Genomic DNA, 16347 nt, shown 5'->3' on the forward strand with positions numbered 1-16347 from the left:
ACAGGAAAGATGTGATTGCTCTGGAGAGCGCACAGTGGAGATTTACGAGGATGTTGCCAGATCTGGAGAATTTTAGCTATGGGAAGATTGGATAGGCTGGGATTGTTTTCTTTGGAACAGAGGAGGCTGAGGGGAGATTTAATTGAGGTGTATAAAATTATGAGGGGCCTAGATAGAATGGACAGGAAGGAACAATTTCCCTTAGCAGAGAAATCAATAACCAGGGGGCATAGATTTAAAGTAATTGGTACAAGGACTAGAGGGGAGTTGAGGAGAAATTTTTTTCACCCAGAGGGTGGTGGGGGTCTAGAACTCACTGCCTGAAAGGGTGGTAGAGGCAGAAATCCTCAACTCATTTAAAAAGTACTTGGATGAGCACGAAGTACAAGGCTACAGACCCAGAGCTGGAAAATGGGATTAGGCTGGAGAGCTCTTTTTCAGCCAGTACAGACACAATGGACCGAATGCCCTCCTTCTGTGCCATAAATTTCTATGAATTAGTCTTTTGCGAGATGTATGCAGCTCTTTTATGAGTGAAGTGCAACTTTTCAACCACCTCCTCATTTACTAGTGAAGCGAGAAATACAGATTGGACAACAGAGAAGAGGCAATGGAGCAGAATAGCATGGATGACTGTAGCAAACATCTCAGTGAAATCAATAAGGACAAGGAGAGATAAAGCCCCATCGTCACTTTGACCAGGACCGTTGACCAGATGATTTGGACTTGGGCATAGGGAACACACTCTCAAAATTTGCTGATAACACAAAAGTAAGGTGTTTGGCAAACAGTGAGGAGAAAGACTGTAAAAGACTTCAGGAAGACAGACAATTTTGAGAAATGGACAGACAGGTGGAAAATGCATTTTACATCGAGTCAACAGTACAGAAACAGGCCATTTGGACCAACCGGCATTTATGCTCCACACGCACTTCCTCTTTTCCTACTTCATCTAATCTAATCAGCATACCCTTCTATTCCTTTCTCCCTCATGTGCTTATCTAACTTCCCTTTAAATACATCCACGCTATTTGCCTCAACTACTCCTTGTGGTAGCACGTTCCACATTCTTACCACTCCTTGGATAAAGAAGTTTCTCCTGAATTCCCTATTAGATTTATTAGTGACTATCTTATATTTATGACCTATAGTTTTGGACTCCCCACAAGTGGAAACATTTTCTCTACATCTACCCTATTGAACCCTTTCATTATCTTAAAGACCTATCAGGTCACCCCTCAGCCCTTCCATCTAAGAGCCTCAGCCTGTGCAACCTTTCCTGATAAGTATATCCTCTCAGTTCTGGTATCATCCTTGTGAATTTTTTTTACACCTTCTCCAATGCCTCTATATCCTTTTCATAATATGGAGGCCAGAACTGTGCACAATACTCCAAGTGTGGTCTAACCAATGTTCTACACAAGTTTAACATAACTTCGCTGCTTTTCAATTCTCTCCCTCTAGAAATGAACCCCCTGCTTGGTTTGCCTTTCTTATGGCCTTATTAACCTGCGTCACTACTTTTAGTGATTTGTGCATCTGTACCCTGAGATCCCTTTGAACCTCGACTCCCTTTAGGTCTTATTATCCAAGCAGAATGTGGCCTCATTCTTCCAACCAAAATGCACCACCTCACACTTACCTATACTGAAATTAATTTGCCAATTACACACCCATTCTGCAAGTTGAATAATGTCTTCTTGCATTTTGACACATTCTTCCTTTGTAATTAACTACACCCCGCAACCTGGCGTCATCTGCAAATTTTGAAATTGTTCTTCCAATTCCCGAGTCCAAATCATTAATGTAAATTGTGAACAGTGGTCCCAGCAACGATCCCTGTGGAACACCACTTCCCACCTTTTGCCAGTCTGAGTAGCAACTTTAACCTCTACTCTCTGTTTTCTGTTTTGTAGCCAACTTACTATCCATTCTGCTACTCGTTCCCTGATTCCACATGCTCTGATCTTAGTCATGGAGTCTACAATGCAGTACCTTATCAAAGGCCTTGTGAAAATCCAAATATTACATATCTATTGCATTCCCCTCGTCTACTCTATCTATTTTAGTGTAAAGTAATTCATTTTAGGAGGAAAACCAAGGAATGGCAAGATATAATCAATGGAAAAATATAGAAGGGTGTGGGTGAACAGAAAGACCAATAGGTTGAAATACATTATTCTAGAAAATAAGTTTTGATAAATAAAGCTATAAAAGAAAAGGCCAACAACATTTTAAGAATCAGGGTATTGAGTACAAAAGTAAAGAAGAAATGATACAAAAAAATGGTACAAAAAATTGGTTAGACCAGTTATAGAAGTTTGAGTGCCCCATTACAGAAAGGACATTAAAACCATAGCGAGAGTACTGCACAGACTCATAAGGACAACCAGGCAGGTAGTGCAGAAGTCTCCTGGGGGCATCTCACTCTCCAACCAGTATTCAGTTCTGGGTACTGGTGGGGGGAAAGAGGGTTCCTCTGGGGAGTGCAGCCAGAGCCAAGTCCAAAGCACCATGGGTGGCTCAGTTGTACGGGGGGGGTAGGGAAAGAGGGGAGGAAGGAGGAGAAAGGTCGAGAGAGCAATAGTGATCGGGGATTCTATAGTTAGGGGAGCAGACAGGCGTTTCTGTGGCCGCAAACGTGATTCCAGGATGGTTTGTTGCCTCCTTGGTGCCAGGATCATGGATGTCACTAAGCAGCTGCAGGACATTCTGAACAGGGAGGGTGAACAGCCAGAGGTGGTGGTCCATATCGGTACCAACGACATAGATAAAAAGAGGGATGAGGTCCTGCAAGCAGAACATAAGGAGTCAGGAAATAAGTTAAAAAGCAGGACCTCAAGAGCAGTAATATCAGGATTACTCCCAGTGCCACGTGCTAGTGAGTATAGGAATAGGAGAATAGATCAGATGAATGCGTGGCTGGAGGGTTGGTGCAGGAGGGAGGGATTTAGACTCATGAGAAATTGGGACCGATTCTGGGGAAGGTGGGACCTGTACATGCCGGACGGGTTGCACCTCAACAGATCCGGGACTAATATCCTTGCAGAGGTGTTTGCCAGTGCTTTTGGAGAAGGTTTAAACGAGAGTGGCAGGGGGATGGGAACCCGAGTGGGGAGTCAGAAGAGAGTAAAGTTGAGAGCAGCAAGAGAGGGGAGGACCCAGGGGAAATTTACAATACAAGTAGTTGCTCAAGAACAAGTGAAAGGGAAAAGTGTAGAGCAGCAGAAAGAAAGTGTACTTTAGACACTACAGATAAAGTGAAAACTAGAAGAAGGTGTAAAGCGATTAACCCAGCATCAAAGCTGAAGGTCAGGCGAGGATGTGTGGCCCAACTAAGAGTTCTATATACAAATGCACGGAGTATAAGGAATAAATTAAATGAACTACAGGTTCAAATTCATATTGGAGGGTATGACATGATAGCTATCACTGAGACATGGTTGCAGGATGGTCAGGATTGGGAACTAAATATACCAGGTTATAAGGTTGACAATTGTAAACAATTTTACAACACCAAGTTATAGTCCAGCAATTTTATTTTAAATTCACAAGCTTTCGGAGATTTTCTCCTTCCTCAGGCAAATGTTTCAAGGAGCTCTTGAAACATTTGCCTGAGGAAGGAGAAAATCTCCGAAAGCTTGTGAATTTAAAATAAAATTGCTGGACTCTAACTTGGTGTTGTAAAATTGTTTACAATTGTCAACCCCAGTCCATCACCGGCATCTCCACATCAGGTTATAAGGTCTACAGGAGAGACAGGGAAAATGGAAGGGAGGGAGGAGTAGCCTTAGTGATTAGAAATGAAATCACTTCAATGATAAAGGAGGATATAATGAGGGGTAAGCAGCCAACAGAGACCTTATGGGTTGAATTGAGAAATAGGAAAGGATCTAAGACCATAGTGGGAGTTGTGTATAGGACCACTGGCAGCAGCTCTGAGGTGCTAGATTGTATAAATGCAGATATTAGACAAGCGTGCAACAAAGGCATAGTGGTGTTAATGGGGGACTTTAACCTTCACATAGATTGGGAAAAGCAGACTAGCAACTGTCAGAAAGGTAGCGAATTTCTTGAGTGTGTCCGGGATAGTTTTCTACAGCAGTATGTCCTGGAGGCAACAAGGGGGCAAGCCATACTAGATTTAGTAATGAGTAATGAACCAGATATAGTTAACAGCTTAACTGTGCGTGAACATCCATCCAATAGCGATAATAACATGATCGAGATCAATGTAGTGTTTGAAAGGGAAAAAAGTGAATCAGCTGCTAAGATTCTAGACTTGGGCAAGGCCGACTTCAATGGGATGAGACAGAGACTGTCTGCAGTAAACTGGGCAAATCTGTTAATGGGTAAAACGACTGATGATCAGTGAGAAATGTTTAGAGAAACATTTAACGTGATACAGAATCGGTTTATACCCGAGGGGCAAGAACTCTACTTGCCAAAAAAAACAGCCATGGACAACTAAAGAGGTATGGGACAGTATAAGACATAAGGAAAGGGCATTTAAAAAGGCAAAAAATGGCACAGATCCTGGCGAATGGGAAAGATACAAAGATCAACAAAGGGTCACAAAACAGCTGGTAAGAGCTACAAAGAGAGTATGAAAAGAAACTTGCAAAGGATATCAAAACCAATACGAAGAACTTTTATAGTTATATTAGGAAAAAGAGGGTGGTCAGGAGCAGTGTTGGCCCCTTAAAAACTGAAAGTGGGGATATTGTCATTGACAATGGGGAAATGGCGGACATATTGAACAATTACATTGCGTCAGTATTTACAGTAGAGAAAGAGGATAGCATGCCGGAAATCCCAAGAAAACAAATATTGAATCCGGGACAGGGACTCAATAAAATTAACATAAGTAAAACAACAGTAATGAAGAAAATAATAGCACTAAAGAGTGACAAATCTCCAGGACCAGATGGTTTCCATCCCAGGGTTTTAAAGGAAGTAGGTGAGCACATTGAAAGATTATAGTTAGGGCATCTGCAAAGTTCTCTAGATTCAGGAACTGTCCCTCTAGATTGGAAAATTGCACATGACACTCCGCTTTTTAAGAGAGAGAGGGAAACCAGGGAATTGTAGACCAGTTAGCCTAACATCTGTTGTGAGGAAAATGCTGGAGTCTATAATTAAGGATAAGGTGACTGAACACCTCGAGAATTTTCAGTTAATCAGAGAGAGCCAGCACGGATTTGTGAAAGGTAGGTCGTGCCTGACAAACCTGATTGAATTTTTTGAAGAGGTGACTAAAGTAGTGGACAGGGGAATGTCAATGGATGTTATTTATATAGACTTCCAGAAGGCATTTGATAAAGTCCCACATAAGAGACTGTTAGCTAAGATAGAAGCCCATGGAATCGAGGGAAAAGTACGGACTTGGTTAGGAAGTTGGCTGAACGAAAGGCAACAGAGTGTATGGATGATGGGTAGGTACTCACATTGGCAGGATGTGACTAGTGGAGTCCCGCAGGGATCTGTCTTGGGGCCTCAATTATTCACTATATTTATTAACGACTTAGATGCAGGCACAGAAAGTCTCATATCTAAGTTTGCCGATGACACAAAGGTTGGTGACATTGTAAGCAGTGGAGATGAAAACATAAAATTACAAAGGGATATTGATAGATTAGGTGAATGGGCAAAACTGTGGCAAATGGAATTCAATGTAAGCAAATGTGAGGTCATCCACTTTGGATCAAAAAAGGATAGAACAGGGTACTTTCTAAATGGTAAAAAGTTAAAAACAGTGGATGTCCAAAGGGACTTAGGGGTTCAGGTACATGGATCACTGAAGTGTCATGAACAGGTGCAGAAAATAATCAAGGCGGCTAATGGAATGCTAGCTTTTATATCTAGAGGACTAGAGTACAAGGCGGCAGAAGTTATGCTGCAGCTATACAAAACCCTGGTTAGACCTCACCTGGACTACCGCGAGCAGTTCTGGGCACCACAGCTTCGGAAGGACATATTGGCCTGGGAGGGAGTGCAGCGTAGATTTACTAGAATGATACCCAGACTTCAAGGGTTAAGTTACAAGGAGAGATTACACAAATTGGGGTTGTATTCTCTGGAGTTTCGAAGGTTATGGGGTGATCTGATCGAAGTTTAAGATATTAAGGGGAACAGATAGGGTGGATAGAGAGAAACTATTTCCACTGGTTGGGGATTCTAGGAGTAGGGGGCACAGTCTAAAAATTAGAGCCAGACCTTTCAGGAGTGAGATTAGAAAACATTTCTACACACAAAGGGTGGTAGAAGTTTGGAACTCTCTTCCGCAAACGGCAATTGATACTAGCTCAATTGCTACATTTAAAATCGGAGATAGACAGCTTTTTGGCAACCAAAGGTATTAAGGGATATGGGCCAAAGGCAGGTATATGGAGTTAGATCACAGATCATCCATGATCTTATAAAATGGCGGAGCAGGCACAGGGGGCTGAATGGCCTACTCCTGTTCCTATGATGCCCAGGAGGCAAAACATGGTTAAGAGGAGAGACTTGAGGTAGTGGGGCAATTTTAGCAGAGAAGGGCAAGAGGAGATTTAATGGAGGTTTTTAAAATTATGAAGAGTTTTGATAGCGAACAGGAAAATATTATTTTCTCTAGTTCGGAAGTCAGTGACAAAGGGTTATCAATTTGAAATTGTCAGAGTGACAAGTTTACGTCTCCACCCCTGCCTCATCTCATCTGCTGCTGAAACCCTCATCCATGCCTTTGTTACCTCCAGACTCAACAATTCCAATGCTCTCCTGGCCAGCCTCCCACCCTCCTTAAACTTGAGCTCATCCAATACTCTGCTGCCCGTATCCTAACTCGCATCAAGAACTATTCACCTTACACCCCTGTACTCACTGACCTACATTGGCTCTCAGTTCGGCAACGCCTTGATTTTAAAATTTTCATTCTGGTTTTCAATCCCTCCATGGCCGCGCCCCTCCTTATCTCTGTAACCTCCTCCAGCCCTACAACCCTCTGATCTCTGCACTCCTCCAATTCTGGCCTCTTGCACATCCCCGGTTTTCATCGCTCCACCATTGGCAGCCGTGCCTTCAGCTGCCTAGGCCAGAAGCTCTAAATTTCCCTTCCTAAATCTCTCCATCTCACTCTCTCTAATCCTTTAAGTCACTCCTTAAAACCTACCTCTATGACCAGTCCTAATATCTCTTTATGTAGCTTGGGGTCAAATTTTGTCCAATAATGCTCCTGTGAAGCACCTTGAGATGTTTTTGCCATGTTAAAAGGCACTATATAAAATGGTTGTTGTTGTTATTGAGTATGGAGTGTGGTTAAGAGAAATGTCTTTACCTAGAGGATTGCTGGAACATGGAATGCTTTGCCAGAGGGAGTGGTTTAGGCGGAGACCAGTAAACTTTAAAGGGAAAAGTTGAGAAATATCTTTTAGTGCAAGAAGATACAGGGTTTTGGGGAAAGTGTGGACCAGTGGAATTAGTTTTGAAATGCTCAAGCAGAGAACCAGCAGATATGATGGGCCGTACGGCCTCCTTCCAGGAGGTAAGCTTCGAACAAGAGAAAACTACTGTGCGACGTCACAGGTGAGGCAGGAGAGTCAGAGAGGTGAGCACAGTATAAAAGGACAGTCCGAGAACGGGAGGAGAGTCTGAGAGTATAAGGCAAGTCATGGCAGCAGAGCTCGCACCAGTGATATGCTCCTCCTGCACTATGTGGGAAATCATGGACACTAACAGTGTCCCTGGCGACCGTGTGTGCAGGAAGTGTGTCCAGCTGCAGCTACTGGCTAACCGTATTTCGGAGCTGGAGCTGCGGGTGGATTCACTGTGGAGCATCCGCAATGCTGAAACTATCCTGGATAGCACGTTCAGTGAGGTGGTCACACCGCAGTTAAAGATTACGCAGGCAGAAAGGAAATGGGTGACCGCCAGGCAGAGTAAAAGGACTTGGCAGGTAGAGCAGGAGTCCCCTGGGGTCATCTCCCTCTCAAACAGATATTCTGCTTTGGATATTGTGTGGGGAGATGGCTTATCAAGGGAAAGCAGCAAGAGCCAAGTTCATGGCACCACGGGTGGCTCTGCTGCACAGGAGGGGAGGAAGAAGAGTGGTAGGGTTATAGTGATAGGGGATTCAATTGTAAGGCGAACAGATAGGCGTTTCTGCGGCCGCAAACGTGACTCCAGGATGCTATGTTGCCTCCTTGGTGCTAGGGTTAAGGATGTCGCAGAGCGGCTGCAGGGCATTCTGGAGGGGGAGGGTAAACAGCCAGTAGTCGTGGTCCATATTGGTACCAAAGACATAGGTAAAAAAGGGGATGAGGTCCCGCAAAGTGAATTTAAGGAGTTAGGAGATAAATTAAAAAGCAGGACTTCAAAAGGTAGTGATCTCAGGATTACTACCGGTGCCACGTGCTAGGAACAGGAAAATAGACAGGATGAATGCGTGGCTGCAGGGATGGTGTAGGAGGGAGGGATTTAGATTCTTGGGACATTGGGACCGGTTCTGGGGAAGGTGGGACCTGTATAAGCGGGACGGGTTACACCCGAGCAGGACCGGGACCAATCTACTCGCGGGGGTGTTTGCCAGTGCTGTTGGGGAAGGTTTAAACTAGAATGGCAGGGGGATGGGAACCTGAGCGGGGAGTCAGAAGGGAGTAAAGTTGAGAGCAGCAAGAGAGGGGAAGACCCAGGGGAAATTTACAATACAAATAATACAAACAGTTGTTCAAGAACAAGTGAAAGGGAAGATTGTAGAGCAGCGGAAAGAGAGTGTACTTTAGGCACTACAGATAAAGTGAAAACACTGGTAGCGTAAGGCAATTAACCCAGCATCAAAGCTGAAGGTCAGGCTAGGGTGTGTGGCCCAACTAAGAGTTCTATGTACAAATGCACGGAGTATAAGAAATAAATTAAATGAACTACAGGTTCAAATTCAAATTGGAGGGTATGACATGATAGCTATTACTGAGACATGGCTGCAGGATGGTCAGGATTGGGAACTAAATATACCAGGTTATAAGGTCTACAGGAGAGACAGGGAAAATGGAAGAGGGGGAGGAGTAGCCTTAAAGATTAGAGATGAAATCACTTCAATGATAAAGGAGGATATAACGAGAGGTAAGCAGCCAACAGAGACCTTATGGGTTGAATTGAGAAATAGGAAAAGATCTAAGACTATAGTGGGAGTTGTACATAGGAGCCCTGGCAGCAGCTCTGAAGTACTGGATTGTATAAAGCAGAGATTAGATAAGCGTGTAAGAAAGCCATAGTGGTCTTAAACTTTCACATAGATTGGGAAAAGCAGACTAGCAACTGTCAGAAAGGTAGCGAATTTCTTGAGTGTCTCCGGGATAGTTTTTTTACAGCAGTATGTCCTCGAGGCAACAAGGGGGCAAGCCATACTAGATTTAGTAATGAGTAATGAAGCAGATTTAGTTAACGGCTTAACTGTGCGTGAACATCCATCCAATAGCGATAATAACATGATCGAGATCAATGTAGTATTTGAAAGGGAAAAAAGTGAATCAGCTGCTAAGATTCTAGACTTGGGCAAAGCCGACTTCAATGGGATGAGACAGAGATGGTCTGCAGTAAACTGGGCAAATCTGTTAATGGGTAAAACGACTGATGATCAGTGAGAAATGTTTAAAGAAACATTTCACATGATACAGAATCAGTTTATACCCCTGAGGGGCAAGAACTCTACTTGCCAAAAAAAACAGCCATGGACAACTAAAGAGGAATGGGACAGTATAAGACATAAGGAAAGGGCATTTAAAAAGGCAAAAAATGGCACAGATCCTGGTGAATGGGAAAGATACAAAGATCCACAAAGGGTCAGAAAACAGATAGTAAGAGCTACAAAAAGAGAGTATGAAAAGAAACTCGCAAGGGATATCAAAACCAATACGAAAAACTTTTATAGTTATATTAGGGAAAAGAGCGTGGTCAGGAGCAGTGTTGGCCCCTTAAAAACTGAAAGTGGGGATATTGTCATTGACAATGGGGAAATGGCGGACATGTTGAACAATTACTTTGCATCAGTATTTACAGTAGAAAAAGAGGATAGCATGCCGGAAATCCCAAGAAAACAAATATTGAATCCGGGACAGGGACTCGATAAAATTAATATAAGTAAAGCAACAGTAATGAAGAAAATAATAGCACTAAAGAGTGACAAATCCCCAGGACCAGATGGTTTCCATCCCAGGGTTTTAAAGGAAGTAGGTGAGCACATTGAAAGATTATAGTTAGGGCATCTGCAAAGTTCTCTAGATTCAGGAACTGTCCCTCTAGATTGGAAAATTGCACATGACACTCCGCTTTTTAAGAGAGAGAGGGAAACCAGGGAATTGTAGACCAGTTAGCCTAACATCTGTTGTGGGGAAAATGCTGGAGTCTATAATTAAGGATAAGGTGACTGAACACCTCGAGAATTTTCAGTTAATCAGAGAGCCAGCATGGATTTGTGAAAGGTAGGTCGTGCCTGACAAACCTGATTGAATTTTTTGAAGAGGTGACTAAAGTAGTGGACAGGGGAATGTCAATGGATGTTATTTATATAGACTTCCAGAAGGCATTTGATAAAGTCCCACATAAGAGACTGTTAGCTAAGATAGAAGCCCATGGAATCAAGGGAAAAGTACGGACTTGATTAGGAAGTTGGCTGAGCAAAAGGCGACAGAGAGCAGGGATAATGGGTAGGTACTCACATTGGCAGGATGTGACTAGTGGAGTCCTGCAGGGATCTGTCTTCGGGCCTCAATTATTCACTATATTTATTCACAATACTTATTAACGACTTAGATGAAGGCATAGAAAGTCTCATATCTAAGTTTGCCGATGACACAAAGATTGGTGGCATTGTAAGCAGTGTAGATGAAAACATAAAATTACAAAGCGATATTGATAGATTAGGTGAATGGGCAAAATTGTGGCAAATGGAATTCAATGTAGATAAATGTGAGGTCATCCACTTTGGATCAAAAAAGGATAGAACAGGGTACTTTCTAAATGGTAAAAAGTTAGAAACAGTGGATGTCCAAAGGGACTTAGGGGTTCAGGTGCATAGATCATTGAAGTGTCATGAACAGGTGCAGAAAATAATCAATAAGGCTAATGGAATGCTGGCCTTTATATAGAGTCATAGAGAGTCATAGAGTTATACAGCACGGATAGAGGCCCTTCGGCCCATCGTGTCCGCGCCGGCCATCAGCCCTGTCTACTCTAATCCCATATTCCAGCATTTGGTCCGTAGCCTTGTATGCTATGGCATTTCAAGTGCTCATCCAAATGCTTCTTGAATGTTGTGAGGGTTCCTGCCTCCACAACCCTTTCAGGCAGTGAGTTCCAGACTCCAACCACCCTCTGGGTGAAAAAGTTCTTTCTCAAATCCCCTCTAAACCTCCCGCCTTTTACCTTGAATCTATGTCCCCTTGTTATATCTAGAGGACAAGAGTACAAGGGGGCAGAAGTTATGCTGCAGCTATACAAAACCCTGGTTAATCCGCACCTGGAGTACTGTGAGCAGTTCTGGGCATCGCACCTTCGGAAGGACATATTGGCCTTGGAGGGAGTGCAGCGTGGGTTTACTGGAATGATACGAGGACTTCAAGGGTTAAGTTACGAGGAGAGATTACACAAATTGGGGCTGTATTCTCTCGAGTTTAGAAGGTTAAGGGGTGATCTGATCGAAGTGTAAAAGATATTAAAGGGAACAGATAGGGTGGATAGAGAGAAACTATTTCCGCTGGTTGGGGATTCCAGGAGTAGGGGGCACAGTCTAAAAATTAGAGCCGGACCTTTCAGGAGCGAGATTAGAAAACATTTCTACACACAAAGGGTGGTAGATGTTTGGAGCTCTCTTCCGCAAACAGCAATTGATACTAGCTCAATTGCTAACTTTAAATATGAGATAGATAGCTTTTTGGCAACCAAAGGTATGAAGGGATATGGGCCAAAGGCAGGTATATGGAGTAAGATCATGGCTGATCTGTGATCTAATCAAATGGCGGAGCAGGCACGAGGGGCTGAATGGCCTACTCCTGTTCCTATGAACACCATCAGTGTGTCACTAAGCCATAAAGCCAAGGGCAAGGGCATCAAATTAAGAAGACATGCTCAGGCTTAGCTGTGCAGCCCACAATAGTCCAATAGAATGCTGCCACTATCTAGTCTCACAGATGAAGATTTAGGTCAAATTCCTGAGGATTGCCTCCACCTGTGGAATTGTAACAACAGGAAAGGTCATCTCCTTCAGGAAAGAAGAAAGAAAACAGGACATAAACTCTCGCTCCTCACCCCCCACAATGAAGTTTGAGCATTATATAAAAATAGATCGATAATCTGGAGTGATTTCAGGACTGCAATCTCGCCTCAGTTCAAACAGCACTTATAAACCATTCAAGTTAGCTCTGATAATTACATCATCCGATCCCCTAAAAAGAAATTACTGCCGCAGTTATTCTGGAGGGCATTGGTCAGAGAGCAAACAATTTACTTCACCCTATTGGCGCAGGAGAAAGAATTACAGAGAAAACAATCAGAAATCCATACGCTCAAAAAAAAATGAAGATTCTGTGCATTTCAAGCATGCAAGAGTATGTTAATTTAGTGCTTGTATGGTCTAAAATTAATCACATTGAGTATAAATACTTAAAGTCCCAAAATCATTCTGTATATAGCATCCTTGGAATAAATTGAAAATGCATAATCTGTCTTATTTAGCCTTTGCTACAGAAATCCTGCCACAGTCCTCAAAAAGAGTTAAACTATACTTGCATAAAATATTATTGTAATGCAGACATGGTCTTATCACTAAAACGGTATCTTGGCATTTGCCCTTACTTGATTTTAAACACGATCGGATTGAAATGGAAAATGCATCTAAAAACCCACCATCATCTCTGAAGAATCTTCGATATATTCATCTTGTCTGGTGACATTTGAGAAGGAGCGCAAAGCTCCTGTTAGACGAGGTAATTCCATTTATTCCCGACTCACTGATCCATAGGAAGAGTAATCAAATTGCTACTGAGATTTGCAAAATCTGCAGGCAGAACAAAAGTGGAAAGTGCATGAAACTGTTCAACTGATACAAAAATATAAACTCTGGCAGTTATAGCCAGAATACAATAGAGTTGAATAGGCCCAACCATATTACCACAATGAAAATGTAAAGTAACACACAGAGGTACATGAAAACCAGGACAATTACAAATTCCACTCCCTTTTAAAATGGACTGAGAATGTCAGTACTGATTAGGTGTGTGAATGCTACTACCAGAATAGTTTCACTGGCATTTAACCAAATATTCTCTGTACTTAGACTGGTGTGCAGAAGTAAAGATCAAACTCTATAATTTTTCTTAAAATAATGTGCCTGATTGTGGAAGGTGAGGACCTAAAAAAGCCCTCCTGCAGCATGTATTTGCGGGACTTTGATTGTGAGTGAAGTTAAGTTGATCAATCTCGAGCTTTAGTACGTACAGTGTTGGTGTTTGCTATTATGGCTGCCAAACCCGATCTTGAAGAAACCAGGACCGGCTGACTTACAGTTGTACAAAAGCAACCACACTCAATTTTAAAACAAACAAATACCCTCCACCTGTACAAAGGTACCTTCACTTTGCAAAAATTCAGGAATGCATCCAGGCTCTTTGCAACATATGTTGCCCTGCATTATCTTCACCAATTATGTCCTTATCTGCACAGTATTGTTTTTTTTAAAAAAAGAACATTTTAAAATCATTTATATTACATTTTTTAAAATGATCTTTCATTCTCCTGGTGGCCTAATGCAGAAAGGCACTCAGTCCATTACTAAGCCATACAGACCAGAAGTTCCCAGGTTCAATTCCCAGTCTGTGCCTAGTTAGCTAATTTCAGATGAGTAGCAGAATGTTACAAATGGCCTTAGTACCCTGGGCAAAGGAGAAAACCAAAATCAGCTATGGTTCCCATCCCTGCTGGAAAGTGTGCTTGTGTGGATATCAAGTGATGCTCTCCATGGTCAAATAGCAATGTGACAGAGGGCTCGAATTTAGCAGGCCTGCGGGTTCCCAGCGGGTGGTCCTCCGGGAGCGTGGAAAACGCGGACGGCTAATTGCGTGCGTCCCCCACGCGATCGCGGGATAATTGAACACATTAAGCCCTGCTTCCGGGTTCTCCGCTCCCCAGCTGCGTGCCGGCCGGCTGCGCATGCGCAGTGCCGTCGACGCGATGTAGGAGCTCCACTTAAAGGGGCAGTCTCCCAAAGCCCCTCCTGCTGCAATCATTAGGCTGGTGATGATGGCTCAGCCAAGGGGAAAGGCTGCGCCACGTTTTTCCGACCTTGCGCTGCAGCTGATGCTGGAGGGCGTGAGGAGGAGGAGGGACACGTTCTTCCCGGCGGATGGACGCAAGTTCCCTGCCGCCGCCACCAGGAAGGCATGGGCAGAGGTGGCGGCGGAGGTGAGCAGCAGGGCCAACACCCCAAGGACTTGGGAGCAGTGAGGCAAGCGCTTCAATGACCTGACTAGGTCTGGCAAGGTGAGTACACCAACGCACCCTCCCACAGCCCGTCCCCACCATCACGCCAAACAGATCACAACCCCTCCTGCAGAGCCACCACAGCGCTCCAGCAGCAATCCTCACAGCCACTCATTCACCATCCTCGCCGTGCCCGCAAGTACCCACCGTCCCTGTCCCCACCCGAACACTACCACACACCCAATCCCTATGCAATGGGATGGGCATGTGGCACACGCATCCTCCCATCCATCTGCGCCACGCTCAACCCACCCACACCGATGCTCGATGCGTCTCACAATGCAATACGCACCCACTCACACGTCTGTGTCTTGCCTTGACAGGAGAAGAGGAGCAAGAACAATCGTGAAAGGGCACACACCGGAGGTGGCCCGCCGCAAGTGGTAGAGCTCACCGACGCAGAGGTGGAGGCGCTCGACCTCGCCCGCACGCGACATTGCCTGTCGGTGGCTGATGGCGAGTGTGTCGCTGCAGAAACGGCCGGTAAGGGAAAGCTGACACTCAACACCCATGATCGCGAGTGACCATATCATCACCTGCCATCAGGCGCACCGTAAAGTTGGTCCACATGCCTCAAAGTGCCCTCTGTTCTCTTGCAGGGCCGTCTGCGAGTGAAGCGATCGAGGAGGGCGATTCCTCAGAGGACATGGCGGTCTCTGAGGGTGCATCGTCACATCAGAGCCAACCATCCACCAGCGCAGAGACACGCACCTCGGTGGGTCCCCCTCGCCAACTAGTTGGGGTAGCACTTGGTGAGTCACCGCGCACGAGTGAGCATGAGCAGACCCTGGTGGCAGGGGCAGCCGCGGAGGGTCCGCGTCGGAGGGAGCACTCATCTCCAGGCTCTGCTCAGCCGGACCCAGATGCTGAACCCAGGGGGCCACCAGTGAAAAGGAGAGTCGTCGAGGGGCACCAGCTAATTGCTGAGGTACTGGGAGAGGTGCCGCGCGCATTGTCCACAATTGCGCAGGCGATGGAGGAGTCCAACTCCTGCATGCGGGCATTGGTGGCGCAGGCACAGGAGGGTACCAGCGACACAGTGTCGCGGGTAGGTGCGGGACTGTCTGCGGTGGAGGACAGGTTGGCCTCCCTCGAGCGTCACGCACAGCTCCAGATCGAGTCCTTGCAGGCCCTGACAACGTCTGTACGGATTCAGGGTGAGCAACATTCCGCCGCCATCAACAGGCTGAGGGATACACTAGGGGTGGCCTTGCAAGGCCTCACACATGCCATCCAAACTGCCGTCCAGCAGGGTGGAAGGGGTGATGTGGGCCGAGGCCACGAGAGGGATGATGGTGATCGGGGACATGGAAGCGGGGACGCTTCTCAAGGCGCCCCCACGTCCCACCCATTGCCCACCTCTCAACTAGTACCCGCAATGGTGCCTCCTCTCCAGGTGGCCGAGTCTGCCCCTGCCCCGGTGCAGGAGGAGCAGTCTGTGGAGGTGCCCTCACGGGCACCGAAACCCAGGGGCCGTCCGCCAAAAGCATCTACCCGGTCAAGGCGAAAACACGAGCAACCTGCCACTACCTCTGCTGGAGCCACAGGGGTAGCACCACGTAGGGGTACCCGCAAAAGAAATCCAAAGGCGTTATAAGCACAAAGGGAATAAACCAGCGTGTCTATTAATTTGTACATTTTTTTTATATCATGTCACATTGTACATATTAAATACTCTATTCTTACCACTCCTGCCACCTCTCGTCCATTCTTCCGCGGCCTGTGCAATAGGTGCGTTCCGTGCAGGCCATCATGACGGCGAACACCTGCTGCCGCCCATTGGGCACACTGCTGTGGGTGCAGGAGTACTGGCAACAGTCTTCAGTGGAGGGGGCTGGT

The 16347-nt window shown here is 45.2% G+C and overlaps 1 protein-coding gene across 2 annotated transcripts in view; it reads right to left on the reverse strand.

The window, feature by feature from the left end:
- The window catches only part of ascc3 (activating signal cointegrator 1 complex subunit 3), a 599461-nt gene that overhangs the window by 576164 nt on the left and 6950 nt on the right, over positions 1–16347 (reverse strand). For both annotated transcript variants that reach the window (XM_067984949.1, XM_067984950.1), the window contains exon 2: positions 12877–13027. In XM_067984949.1, coding sequence (XP_067841050.1) covers positions 12877–12966 — 90 coding nt within the window. In that variant the 5' untranslated portion in view covers positions 12967–13027. The remainder of the gene's footprint in view (positions 1–12876; positions 13028–16347) is intronic.

The sequence above is a fragment of the Heptranchias perlo genome, chromosome 5 (genome assembly GCF_035084215.1).
Source record: "Heptranchias perlo isolate sHepPer1 chromosome 5, sHepPer1.hap1, whole genome shotgun sequence".
In the NCBI taxonomy this organism is placed as follows: domain Eukaryota; kingdom Metazoa; phylum Chordata; class Chondrichthyes; order Hexanchiformes; family Hexanchidae; genus Heptranchias; species Heptranchias perlo.